The sequence below is a fragment of the Vigna angularis genome, chromosome 3 (assembly GCF_016808095.1).
Source record: "Vigna angularis cultivar LongXiaoDou No.4 chromosome 3, ASM1680809v1, whole genome shotgun sequence".
NCBI lineage: Eukaryota > Viridiplantae > Streptophyta > Magnoliopsida > Fabales > Fabaceae > Vigna > Vigna angularis.
This window is the reverse complement of record NC_068972.1, coordinates 14,502,429-14,516,769: the sequence shown is the minus strand read 5'-3', so window position 1 is coordinate 14,516,769 and position 14,341 is coordinate 14,502,429. Positions and strand designations below refer to the sequence as shown.

Genomic DNA, 14,341 nt, shown 5'->3' with positions numbered 1-14,341 from the left:
ACCCTTAAAACTTAAAGAACTTATGTAATACACAAGTTTATCACCTAAGTTGTCACGTCCGAACCTAGACAAAAAAATATAATTGAGTTAATTTAGATACAGAACTTTACCATTATGTTAACTACAAATACATTATTTAGGAAGTTTAGGTCGTTTAAAAACTCTCGTTTGAAAATTTAATGACGTGATATAAAATTTAAAACTTTAGTTTATAAAAATAACACATATTTTTGTATTTTACAGGCATTTCTTTCTACTATTAACTAGATGAAAAAAACAATTAAGGTTCATGTTTTGTAAAAAGTTTGTATTTAAATAAAAGTGACAAAAATATCTTAACATATTGAGACTAACAAAAAGTAAATTTAATATGCTAACCGTTATCTTAATAAATATGATTTGATGTAAGTAATAAGTTATGTTGGCACCTTTAACACAATTAAAAGATTTTGACTTAAGTTTTTTACCTAACCAGGCTTAACACTAAGAGGTATTAATTATTAAGCTTGTTCAACTAATCTATTTTACAACTAAGAGGTCGACAGTTAAAGATTGATCAAGATTTTCAATTTGGAAAATGATTTGTTATTTAAGATTGGGTATAAATTTGTTATTATAGGTTATAATGGCACGTCATTTTAGCATAAAGCTCTACGAAGAACACTATTTTGAAAGAAACAATATTATTTCGTTGAAAAAAAATTAAAAGAATACAATAAGATGTATTTGTCATTTATTCTTAATGTTCTTGTAAAAAAATATTTATTGGTGTCGAATTTCCACTTGTGAGCTTTTCAAAGAGACATATTTTGTGAAAATTCAATATCAAGAGATTATGAACAACCCTAAATGAGAGGATAAAATGTCACTTCCATATTAATATGTTCTCACTTGAATATTGACCTTTAATTTCAGTGTCATTTATCACAGGTGGACACACTTATCTAAAACTTTTGCTAGAAAAAAACTTTTGATATACAACTAATTTGTAAATATATAAAAATCATCACCCATTTTATATTGTTGTTATTTGAACCTGTCACAACAAATATATAGTCCAGTATAGCCTATATATTGAGTTCTTTTGATGAAAGATGTCAACAAAATTTAAGACATAGAATCATGAACAAGTCTACTTAACAAATTATAATATCATCTTCTACCATCAAATATTTTATGAGAAAGAATATTAAAAATATTATAATATAAAATATTAGATGTCAAAATAACGGCTAAAAGTTTTATAATATAACGATTAAATCTATTTACATATTTCTCGATATTTATGTACTAGAATTTTATTTTAATTTTTACAAAAAATAAATATTGTGAAACTTTAAATAATTACTCTAACCTATCAATCTATTAAAATGGAACCACATGCATCATTTATTTGTAATACGTGAAAAGTATCGATTGGTAAAAAAAATTATAGTTCTTATTATCTTATTTTCTCATTGTATATTCTCTCCTTGTAATTAATTTTTACCCTCACTGATATCATTGGTTTACCCAAAATTAATATATTTTTCTTAAAGTTAAAATTAAGAATGATTATTGATCTATCCTATCCAAAAGGCAAAATTAAGATAGCGGCCCAATAAGGTTTCTTATTACGAGGCAGTATAAATTTACATCTAGTTTGGATATTATCACATTATTATTAAATCTCAGTATTTTGATATATTAGTTGTTATTTATTTTTTTGTTGTTATTTATTAAATTATCATTATTGTCTATTATTCTAATAGGGATATAGGCTCAAAGATCATGTTAATCCTATAAATATAACATTAACCCTCAAGTGATATTCACTTCACACTTAATACTCGATAGTTATTCCTATATAATAGATCATAACTCTCTTACTAACTTGAGTGTCGAAAAGTCCTTATAGATGGATCTTCCCCTCTCATCAACAAGGAGGCTCTTTTCAAACAGAAAAGAGTAATCAAAACATTGTTAGGATCTCGCCACTGTCTACAAATCCCAAGCTCAATCTTTCAACACCCGAATGCAAAGACAACCCCAGCCTTGCAACACCCGAGTTTAGCAAGGCACACCCAAAAATGAGGATAACCTAACTCTTGAATGGGTAAATATCAAGCTCGACTTTATCAAAGAAGCCCGACCTTCAAAAGGCACCATTCCACTCGTCCAATGCAAAAACACAAACATCTTAACCCCTATACACGAAGGAAAGATCAACATAATCCACCTCTATATAAAAACTCTAATCAATAAACAGAAGAATAACACAAAAGCTTGCTCTACCCAAGCAACCCCAAGGAAGCATGCCAAGGGCAAATAGGTCGTCCTTTTAAACCTAACTTAACCAAGGCCACCTCTAACCACCTAGCCCTAAGATATTCAAAACAAATCAGGTACCAATGCTCACCCCACATGTTATTAGTAGTAAAAAACAAAAAAATACATACTCAACCATGGAGACAAGCTGCTAAACCTATAATTTTAGATAATATTTTATTCTATTCTTTACTTATTTATAGTATAGGAAGTTATTAAAAATTATTAAACAAATTTTTAGGGGATACTGTCCTTGTAGAAAACAAAAAGCAAATACTCTCCATTTTGTATTAAGTAATTTAGAAGAAAGAAGAGAACTTATTTGAGAGAGAAATATACCAAGGAATGAAAGAAAAACGTGAAATTACAATTTTCACCTTATTACGAGACAATTGTTTGAAGGAATATATAATCAAGCATGCTATACTTATAACTGTTATACCCATACGATAGTAGCCATAATATATTATAATCATTATAACATAATATAATAATCAATCTATTTTAAATAACAATACACACATAAAGATTTTTAATTTTACCATTAAAGATTTTTTAAATTAAAATAAGTATTTTAGCAATTTTATCTTTTAAATGATTTTTTTTCAATTTAATTATTATTTTTATTTAACCTTTTTTTAAAATTTAACTATTAATATTAATTTTTTTCAATAATTTTTTTAATATTAATAAATATATTCTAAAAAAATTATGAACCCATGTCTCTAAAAAAAATCATAAACTCTATTACTACTAATTAATCATATTTTCTATCCATAAACTTTATTATTACTAATAATACTAACAAAAGATTATTACTATTATTAGGTGAATATTTTCATGACTTCGTTTAATAAAATCTGAAAAAAGTGTAACGATGGTTTAATGATTTTTCAACCACCAACAACCCTTAATCTTGTACTATTATATTATAATAAAAGTTAAAAATTAGGAAAATGTTAACGAATCAATAAAAAAGTTTAAAAAAACCACAAAACAACACAAATTAAATTTAAATTAACAAACTAATCAAAAGCTAAAAAAAATATACAACAAATAATTAAATAATAATTCATATTTAAAAATAAAATATCAATAAATAATTATAAATTACAAAAATTAACAAACGAATTTAAATTTTGAAATTAAGAAAAATTAATTACATCAAAAATAAAATTTAAATAAATATCAAATATAAAAGTAAAATACAAATTACAAAATATTAACCGCAAAATATTTAATATTTAAATAAACTAATAAAAAAATATCAAAAAGGCTTAATACAAGTTCTCATTTTTGTTAACTTTGTTTGAAGTGAGACTCATTTTTTTAAAATGTTCAATGTAGTCATTTATATCGTAATTTATGTTTAATTTAGTCATTTTAACAAACAACGTTTAAATAGTTAACGACTAAATGTCAAGGTGAGCAAAATGTCAAGCTGAGCAATCAGTCAATGACATGCCATTTATTGAATGACATAGACACTTTAAGGCATAGAGGTGGATTTATGTTTTTTAAAAGTTATTTTATGATATTAGGGCTTTTATTTTCAATTCTCTTGCTTTATTATTAATCTCTTTTAAGACTGCCCAACAATGAGTCTTTACGGTTAGACCAACCTTGACCCCATGACGACATTCACCGGCCCTCCATGGACGCCACCCGCGCAATCAAAGAATAACCAAGAATGAGATAACAAAATAGGACTCGCGATTTAAGAGACGAATACCACAACCATCAACCTTAATCGAAGAACAGGAAAACCCCAAATTCAATTCAACGAAACCCTACATCTCAACTCACAGAAGAAATCAGATAATCATAACAGAAACCCCCAAAATTTGATGTACAACTCAAACACTCCGTCGCGCTCTCGTCGCCTCCGTCGTGCCTTTGCACGCTTTCGTCACGCCTCTCCCTCGCCTGAACGCGTATCCCTTTCATACAAACCCTCGGCAAGACCAAAGAGAAGAGGGATGAAGCTCTCTCCCTTATGACGCGAACTAGATCAAGAACAGGGTCACAAATTTCTCCTGTGAAACGAACCAAAATAGAAAATAAAGGGAGAAGAAGGGTTTGTTGTAGTGCGAACTAGTATGCTATGAAGGGAGGAAGAAGAGCGCATCCACAATGCCATCGTCCTTGCCGCCAAGAGGCCGTTGCTCGAGCCACAGAGCCATTGTCACCCCAAAAATGGCTTTTCGAATGTTGAGAAGAGAAAATCCCCGTTATAAAAAAAATATCAAAAAATAAAAAACCTTAATATCCCAAAATAGCTTTCAAAAATTATAAATCCACCTCACTATGCCTTAAAGTGTCCACGTCAGCCAATAACTGGCATGTCATTTACTGATTGCTCATCTGGACATTTAGCCATTAACGATTTAAACGTCGTTAGCCAAAAGCACTAAACTGAACATAATATAAAGGACTCCATTGAACATTCTAAAAAAATGAGTCCCACTTTGAACAAAGTTAACAAAAATAGGGACCAACAATGATATTAAGCCTATAGAAAACAAATCAGATTCAAAAAACAATTAAATATAATAAAGCAAATCAAAAGAAGGAAAATCAATGCAGTTCATCGTAGTTCAAGTTGCGGCAACAGTGAAACCACATTTCCAAGTGCGACAACCGCATTTTCAACTGCGGCACGGTATGAACTGCACTTTCAACTGTGGTTAGACCACATTTCAAACTGCAGCGAACTCTCAACCGCACTTCCAAGTGCGGAGAGCTCTGCAACCCCTCTTCCAACGTTGGTGTGCTCTCAACCAATGCGGTTAAGGCATCAACTTTCGTCCCATCTAGCCCAGAAATGCATCCCAGACATACTACACACAAACAATCCATACAAACGAATATTATCACATACAATCTTTCTATCATACAAAGCTTAAGGAAAGAACAACCAACCTGGACGTCTAAGCTAAGAAGAACCACCACTGCAAGCGCTTACCACGATACCACGACCACGACCACCAAAGAGAGGTCTGTGCGTGACAACAAGTAAAATGAGGGAGGAGGGGAGGAGCACTGCGTGCGAGCAGAGAGAAGAAAAGGGTGTAGGATTTCAGAACGTGAAATGCGGCAAAGAAGTAAGGGGTGAATACTTGCTTTTAACTGTTGAATGGATAAAATCAGTCAAGATATTTTCTATGATTATGTGATTCTGACAGAGATACAATTGGAATAATAAAAGAGTAGGGAAGTGAAAGGTGAGACTAGTGAGAGATTTGTGAGGTGGAGCAAGAAATACTCTAAGATAATTACTGTGTTGAATGACCATTCGGCCCAACTTCATTATTGTCCATTAATTTTATCTAACTAATAGTTGACCACTAGTCTATCTCTTAGGGGCAAAGTTAATTTGAAATTGTCGTATGAATTATTGTAGTTCATCTTAAAGTGCAAACTAGTAGATTACCTTTATAATAGAGGAAAGATAAAATGGAATTTAATACAAATTTAATTTTAAAGTGACTATTTAACCTAAAAAATAGGAGAGAAAATAATCTACGAAGACCGAAAAATGATTCTATGAAAAAAATCTGAAGAGAAGACGTGAGATAGGCTATCTGACACCATCTTATACACTTGAATACGCTATTTTAAAAGTATGAGAGCTGCCACATTAACTGATGTTGTTAGCATATCAAATTCCATTGGGTAATAATATTCTGAAAACCACAGAAGTAAGTCGGAGTAAAATAATATGATAGATAGAGTAATTAAAAGTAAGAGGAAAAAACAAATGCAATAAAGTTTGGATACCAAGTATCACGTGTTAGTGTGAGACCACTCTTTCTTTCCTTACTCGAATCGTTTCATTAAATATCTTAATCCGAGATAACGATAGTTTCTTAGTTTGTTAATTATAGGTCCTTTGTATTTCTCTCTAACGTGCATTTTCTTTTTATTTAAGAACGTGCATCAGTGTTGGTAGGAGCTGAATCCTTTTAAGAGACAACTATATAATTTTTATTATATTGAATGCATTTGAAGACTTTTATAAATTTATTTTTATTTTTATGTTTAAATGGGATTACATGCGAAACAAAACCCAATAAAGGAGGGTGATAAGAGATTACTATTGAGCAGGGTGTGAGACAACAGACAACCCACCTTCCAGTCCTTCACTTTTCGCTCTGTCTCTCTGCTCCTTTTCACAAAACGGGAAACAAGAGCCTCCTAATAATTTTGTTTATCAGGGAAATAATAATAATAATAATAAAATAAAATAAATAATAATATCAGTGTAGTTTTAACTTCCCTCCTTCAATCACTCCCATTACTCTCTTCTCTCTCCTGCATCAATCAAAGTAAAAATCTCACCCTCACGGGACACTGGTTTTAGCCTCATATATATCTCTCTCTCTCAACCAAGTTGTTTAATAAATAATAACACTGCAATGCAATCTCTCTCTGGATTTGTATTTTTCTCTCTCTGAACCAGAATGGCGAAAGAGCTTCTTCTGCAACTTCGTCTATTGCTTCTTCTTCCGGAACAACGGTGTCGTTTTCTGCCTCGCATGCCAATGTTCAACTTCGCATTCTGACTCTTCTTACTTCTACATTTTCGATCCCTTCGATCCGTTTAGCTTCACCTTGCATCTCGCAACCACCGACTAACTCAGCTCAGGTGCATTTTGCCTTTTCCTCTCATTTATCTACCTGATTCAACTTTTCTCCCTGCTCTCTCTTCACTCCTCTTCTTAATTTTTACCTTCCTGCTTCCACTTTAGATTTCTCTCCGTTTTCTTCGTTTGCACTGTTCACATCCACTTCGATGCTATTTTTTCCTTCTGCATTCGACTTCGTTACCTCTGATTCGTGGTCTTTTCGGCTTACTGTTTCTGGTACTGCTTAATTATTCTACAGACTTGTTCTTTCGTGAAATGTAGGTAAACAAGCAAATCATTAATTATGCGTAGTGATCTTAGTTGTTGTTACTGCTTCGAGTAGCGAAGCTGGTTGAATGAACGAAACATTTTCGACACACGTTATGCACAGTTTCTATTTCTCTAGGTTTCTCGCCACTGAATAGAACCGCAATAACTCTTTACGTGAATAATTTTTATGGTGAAGCCTATTTGTCAAGTAATTAACTCCCTGATTGTTCAACTTTGGTACTCAACTTAGTGTGATCCTGGGTTATTTATTTCTCTTTAACCGCGTGATCTTATTGTTCCTGTAATTAACGAGCATTGCTGGACCCGGTTTTTGACTACTTTATTTGCTTTATTTGTTTTCTTTTGATTATCGATTACATTTGTTCGTTTCTTTTTTGCGCAATAATCACCGTTGTATTGCGTTGTACTTTTCCTATTCTACCTTGAGAAGGGATAAAGGGAAAAGGTTAACTTGTAAGCATATGCAATTCTTGAGTAACTTCGCTGCTAGTGTAGTTTCCCTTCTCAGACACACAGTGCAGTACAATAATTGTCTTTGTAACTTCCAAATATGGTTTAATAATTTACCTGCCCTCCATTATTTTGTCATCTAACCTTTCTGTAAGGATTCAATGTGTTTGACTTGGAATGTACCCAGGGGTGGGAATTCTCTTAATTGATGACATGGAGCAGTATGAAATACTTGAGCAAATTGGAAAAGGCGCTTTTGGTTCTGCGCTTCTTGTGAGACATAAGCATGAAAAGAAAAAGTGAGAAACTAACCTACCTGACCTCTATTTATTTTTCTCGTTTGTTTCTTTTCAGTTGTGCACTTACATGTTTAAACAACAACGTTTGCTGTTCCATAAGTCATTATTGGCAATGCTTTTGCACTTATGTCTTTTGATTATATAGATATGTGTTGAAGAAGATTCGCCTTGCACGTCAAACCGAGCGCTCTCGCAGATCTGCACATCTGGAGGTTGGTGCTTCAAGTAGCAGTTTAAATAGAATGCACAATACTTATCTTGTGACTTTTTCTAAAATATTTCCCTTTGCATGTTGCATTTTTTGGTTTCTAGTTCTATAGAAGTGTCATTTGCTAATGGGCCTTAAGACAAGTTTCAGGCCTCAACCGTCAAAGTAGCAGCAACCCTCAAATGTTGACGTGAGAATATGTGTGGATTGCATTGTTCTAATTGCATAACTAACATTTATGTCTTTTGGTCTGTATAGATGGAGCTCATCTCTAAATTAAGAAACCAATTCATTGTGGAGTACAAAGATTCGTGGGTAGAAAAGGTATTTTGCTTCTTAGTTTTTACCTCTCTTCAGTTAATTAGAACAATGGTTTCTACGTGCTGCTTGCATAAAATAAGCTTGTATTGTAGGATTGCTAGGAAACCTCTTGGTGAATGCAGCATAAAACTCCGAGTTTGTTATATGTTTTTAACTATTTTGGCTCCTTCCTTCTCAGGGTTGCTATGTCTGCATCATTATAGGTTATTGCGAGGGAGGAGATATGTAAGTCTCGTTTGTGTAACTTCTAGCATACAATTCATAGTTCTATTCTTAACTATTGGTAAATTGGAGCATGAATGTTTTTCAAAACATGCTGTTGATGTAATGCAGGGCGGAAGCTATAAAGAAAGCTAATGGTGTCCTGTTTCCTGAGGAGGTTATTTTTTTCTCCAATCAGAAATTTATATTCCTTCCATTTGGATTAGAATAAGGGTCATATTAATTTTTGCATTTAAAATTTAAAAACGACAATTTGTTTGCAGAAACTTTGTAAGTGGCTCGTTCAACTTCTTATGGCTCTTGAGTACTTGCACATGAACCACATTCTTCACCGTGATGTCAAGGTTAGTGACTGATTTCTCTTTGTATATAGTAGTACAATATCATAAAAGTTATTTCAATCTGATTTATACTAAGGTATATACTAATGAGAAAATCACATGATTCCATCAGTGTTCAAATATCTTCTTGACAAAAGATCGTGACATACGGCTCGGTAAGTTATTCTACATTTCCTTTAAGTAAGGCTTAGATGATTGAAGTTTTGTTCATTAGTTATCGAGGATCATGCAGGTGATTTTGGACTTGCCAAAATGTTGACGTCTGATGATCTCGCTTCCTCTGTAAGACATGTACAACCTTTTAATTGGATTTGGTTATTGTAAATTTAACACTTATAATAATCAACCAGTGGTTGTCTTGTAATGCAGGTTGTGGGAACTCCTAGCTACATGTGCCCTGAGCTCCTTGCTGATATACCTTATGGTTCTAAATCAGATATTTGGTCCTTGGGTAAGTACTATTATTACTGTTTTATTCTTTGTACTTTTTCTGTTATGGGTTTATTGTATAATCTCTGAAATCGGATAATCCAGGATGCTGTATATATGAAATGACAGCGCATAAGCCTGCATTCAAAGCATTTGTAAGTTTCTCTCTAAAAAGTCTTTTTTTTTTCTGTGTTTTTTTTCTTTATGCAATGTATTAAATACATTCATGTCTGCTGTTGAATGATAAGTATAAGATTCGACAAATATTTGTCAATAATTTGGCTATCATCAAACCGCCATATTTGGACATTTAGTGTTACGTGGACTGATCAGTAGACTACAATCTTGTTAATTTACATTATCTTTATATCCCAATTTATTATGAAATTGTTATTATATTATTTTTCATAACTTCGATTTTACAATATATCATCACCAACACTTATTTAGCTGCATAATACCTGTATATAGAATCAGATTCACTGCATATTTTTTGTTTTCATATATTTTCTGTCAACTTTGTTTTTGGAATTACCTAATTATCTTTCAATTTCTTTGAGCAGGATATACAGGCATTGATTAACAAGATTAATAAATCAATAGTGGCTCCACTGCCTACAAAATATTCTAGTTCGTTGTAAGCATATAGTTTTCCTTCATAAAGTTAATTATTAATTTTTCCATTTTTCAAACTGCAATGTCATGTTTTACGCCATAAAATTTAACACTTGACAAACCAAGTGCCTAAAGTTTTCCATACATGAGGTGTGGTTTAGCCTAAGATAATTTATAGTAAGTTTTTTTTTTGTTAGTTTATGTGATCAATTATTAATATCATGGACTATGTGATTGATGATTGATCAAGTATATTTATTGCTTTTGGCAGTCGAGGTCTTGTTAAAAGTATGCTGCGCAAGAATCCAGAGCTTAGGCCAAGTGTATGTAATATCATCCTCTGACCTATACTTCATTGAAATTTATGAATGCTACATCTAGCGCGGTATTTTATTTCCATTGTGATTGAATAGATATTGCAATCCTCTGACCTAGAATGATTCATTGAAACTTATGGCTGCCACATCTAGCACCGAAATGGATTGACAGGAGTGGATTAGCTGAAGGAATCATCACTTTTAGCTTGCTTGGTTGGAGATAGTTGGGTTGATGATAGATTTTACTTCAAATTTTGATGCGATTTTCACTTTGGCCTTTCATTCTTTTATATGAACAAACCCTGTTTGGTACTGGAGAAATCTTCGTAGTACTACATTGCATCAATTAAAGGCAGAGGAATACGATAGGCAAATTATTGAGTTATGAAGGGCAATATTTTTGAAAATGAAAATTATACTAAAATTTGCATACTAGTATTTCTACACTGTTATAACCAACATGGTTTTTTGGGCATATTAATGGTGTCTGCTTTCCTGAAGATATGAATTGAAAATTGATATTAATGTGTGGCTTCCATGAATATCACCCTTTTATCCTCTAGAACTCCATCAGCTAGATTGGTTTGCTTGTCTTAGAAAATGGATTTTATGTTTAACTCCTCTACAAAATTGAGTGCGAGACTAAATATTTATGGATTGGGTTGTCTGATAGTGGTCCAACGAGTAACATGGTAGATATAATCTTCTTAAAATAAATTTTCATACTAACTTGAATTTAGAGATGGCCAAAAATCAGTGAGTTTCATCTCAGCTGATATATATGTATATATTGTACTCATCTTTTAGTATATATACATATTATATAGATGTATGTATGTATACATCAGCTGAGTACATGTATATCTCAAAAGAGAAGGCTACAACCCATGTTCCTTAACCTAAAGCAAGGTACATCCATAAACAACTTTTATAAAAGCTGTACAACAAAATATTAAAACCTATTTCAAGAATTTTATAAACAGGTGTAGAAAATTTTAAATTAAAAGCTAAAAATTCAAAAAATTTCTTTTAGAAACCATAATTTACCTGATGACTGGTGCCACTGCCGTCTACATGGTAGTAATGATTATTGTTAGTGGTGGCCAATTTTATTCATTTTGCATAACGTCTTGTCGAGCTCATTAATCCTTTGTCTCCATATATGTCCTTGTCTGGCATCTGCTTCTATTCACCATGATATCAACTGGGTTGAGGCCTTGTGGGCAGCTATCTTTCTATGTGCCCTACCCATCTGAAATTCAAATCTGACCTGTCACATGGACCTATTTCTTATTTGAGGTGTACTTGTGGTGGTAGGCTACAGAGCTGCTTGGACATCCACATCTTCAATCTTACGTTCTTAAGGTCCATCTCAAAATCAATAGCCCCAGGCGAAACACATTGCCAGTTCATTGGCCAGAATCCAATTACTTGAAGAAAACTAGATTTTTGGTGCCAGAAGATGACCCTGTTTCTCTGTATAGGGATAAGCGACATTCTTTCAGTAATGATCGGACTCTGAACCCTAGTGTATCTGGAGCTGATCAAGATTCTTTGTGCTCTACTCTTGAAATAGATTGTACTCCTGACCATTTGAATCAAAGATTAGCAGAACTACGTGTTGGAGATAGCCATGAACTGAAATCAATCCGGAAGCCTGCTGTTTCCAGAACTTCTAGCATTGCTAAGACTCCAAGATTCACTTCCTCAAAAGTCTCTGGCACCAACAAGAAAACATTGAAATCCTCAAAGAATCATAAAGAGGTAAGGAAAGTTGTAAATCCATTATGTTTTCACATGACTTTGGCTTCTTTTTCTTTGGGTTGGGGGTATAAGAATGTTTGTCACATGGTTTAGTTATAAAAAGAGTCAAGCATGTCATCTTTGTGGTTTCGTTAAATATTTAGTTAGACAGTTGACAACTCCTGGACCTGTATAGATAGTTTTCTAAAGAATGGGGTAGTTGTATTGAACTACACTAACAAGTAGTCAATCGAGAATAACCTTTCTCCTAGTTTGAAATATTACAAAAAAACTCTTCTTATTTACTCGGTTTAGAAATCTCCCTTCTTGTCATTAGCTTTTATTTATTTTTTAATTTTATTTTATAAGATCTAAGGTACGGGTTTAATATATGCTCTACTTTTACACCTAATTTCCCTGTAAAGTAAATGTCGTACCTTTTATAATTGATTAAAAAACAGGAGAGCAAAAGTTACCAGAAAAATTATTTATGGTTTTAGTAATTTTTAATATTTTTTCTTTGACAGGTATTATTACAAAATTAACATCATTTTACTATTGGGGAGAATTTTGTAATATGATACATACATATGTACATACATATATACATATGTACATACATATATACATATGTACATACATATATACATATGTACATACATATATACATATACATACATATATATATATATATATATATATATATATATTCGAGTGGATTGTAATATACAAGAAGGAGAGAGCATCTTTATATCTGGTCAAGCATCAAGGTAAATTCACCAAAAACATAAATTACCTGTCTGACTTGCTAAAGTTTGGTTGCAGATGCCTCCTTCACACAGTACAACAAAATCTGCTAATACTAACCGTAGAGCATCATTTCCATTGCCAAAAAGAGGTGGTATTCGACAGCCTCCTTCCGGGCCCAATGCCACTATGATTAGTCACGTGTCTTCACCTGATATCTCAGTCAATTCTCCACGAATTGATAAGATGGCTGAATTCCCATTAACTTCATATGTGGATTCTTTGTTTCCCATCAATAGAACATCATCCTTTGTTCAATGTTCCTCTGGCCTCCCATCCAGCGGCAACCATTCCACTGTGATAGACAAATGCACGGTAGAGGTACATGATATGGCCTCAAACAGTCCCGACTGTACTGAGTCTTGGCAGGGAATCAAACAGAGCGTTTTAAAGGAAATTGATGAGGATAAAAGTGGTTCCTCTGATCAAAATGCAACGGCAGGTGCTTCAAGCCACACATCTTCTGACTTGCGCCGTAGACAATTTGACCCGTCATCATTCCAACAAAGGGCTGAAGCTTTAGAAGGGTTGCTTGAATTTAGTGCAAGATTGCTACAGCAGGCGAGATATGATGAACTTGGGGTTCTATTGAAACCATTTGGGCCTGGAAAGGTTTCCCCAAGGGAAACAGCTATCTGGTTGAGTAAGAGCTTCAAAGAGAATACTTTCAACCCAGAAGAATCCATGTAAACTGCTATAATGTTTACCGTAGTCATTTTTAGAGTTCAGTGTTTCTTCTCACATGAGAGAATTTAGCCAGCTGATTTTCTTAACGTATCTCATTTTTTTTTTTCATTTACCCTTTTCTTTTTCATTCCACTGAATAATGATAACTCAAATTTTCGATCTGATCCATGAAGCAGATGATAGATATTTCTTTGGCAGGAAAGTTGGCGAAGGTTGGTGCCTCAAAACCCTTTCCATTCTTGTAATTGTTCGTTCATTTTTCTTTCCTGGAATAACTATGCATCAGTTAAATGGGGAGCAGAAGGTATTGGCACTTGAGTAGAGACCCTAGTTATGTAATCAAGGAAGTGGTATACTTTGAAATTTATCTTTAGTCCTAATGGCACCGAAATTTCGTTTTCATTGTGGGGTGGGGGCTAATTGGTTAACAATACCAAAAACATTTTGCTGGTGTTACTATTTAATTAGTTTCCTAGTGGTACTGGGTGTTCTGTATTTGTACTGCCTAATAAGTGTAAATGCAAAGAAGCATTTAGTAGGAAATCGACGAATCATACTCCCATTTATGAAAACAGACTGATATTAGGGCAACTTTTTCTTTTCGCTTTCAGCATCTGAGATTGAGACCGGCATACCTTGAATTCATACATGCAATTGCCATATTATGGACTAGAGA

The 14,341-nt window shown here is 33.0% G+C and overlaps 1 protein-coding gene across 1 annotated transcript; it reads left to right on the top strand.

Annotated features, from left to right (window-relative positions):
• Positions 1-6,609: 6,609 nt before the first annotated feature.
• On the top strand, positions 6,610-13,773 carry LOC108345722 (serine/threonine-protein kinase Nek2). Its single transcript, XM_017584440.2, has 15 exons — positions 6,610-6,955; positions 7,864-7,975; positions 8,121-8,187; positions 8,442-8,507; positions 8,683-8,729; positions 8,838-8,883; positions 8,990-9,070; positions 9,180-9,222; positions 9,300-9,349; positions 9,437-9,518; positions 9,602-9,651; positions 10,060-10,133; positions 10,383-10,434; positions 11,746-12,192; positions 12,997-13,773. Exons 2-15 carry the CDS (start codon positions 7,890-7,892, stop codon positions 13,666-13,668), a joined length of 1,863 nt encoding a protein of 620 aa, XP_017439929.1. The 5' UTR covers positions 6,610-6,955; positions 7,864-7,889; the 3' UTR covers positions 13,669-13,773.
• The last annotated feature ends 568 nt before the right edge of the window (positions 13,774-14,341 follow it).

Bases quoted from the DNA above. Each gene is read 5' to 3' on its own strand.
- LOC108345722 (XM_017584440.2), top strand. From the start codon at position 7,890: ATGGAGCAGTATGAAATACTTGAGCAAATTGGAAAAGGCGCTTTTGGT. The intron at 8,188-8,441 runs GTTGGTGCTTCA...TGGTCTGTATAG, and splicing joins GCAGATCTGCACATCTGGAG to ATGGAGCTCATCTCTAAATT. The intron at 10,435-11,745 runs GTATGTAATATC...TTGTGGTGGTAG, and splicing joins ATCCAGAGCTTAGGCCAAGT to GCTACAGAGCTGCTTGGACA.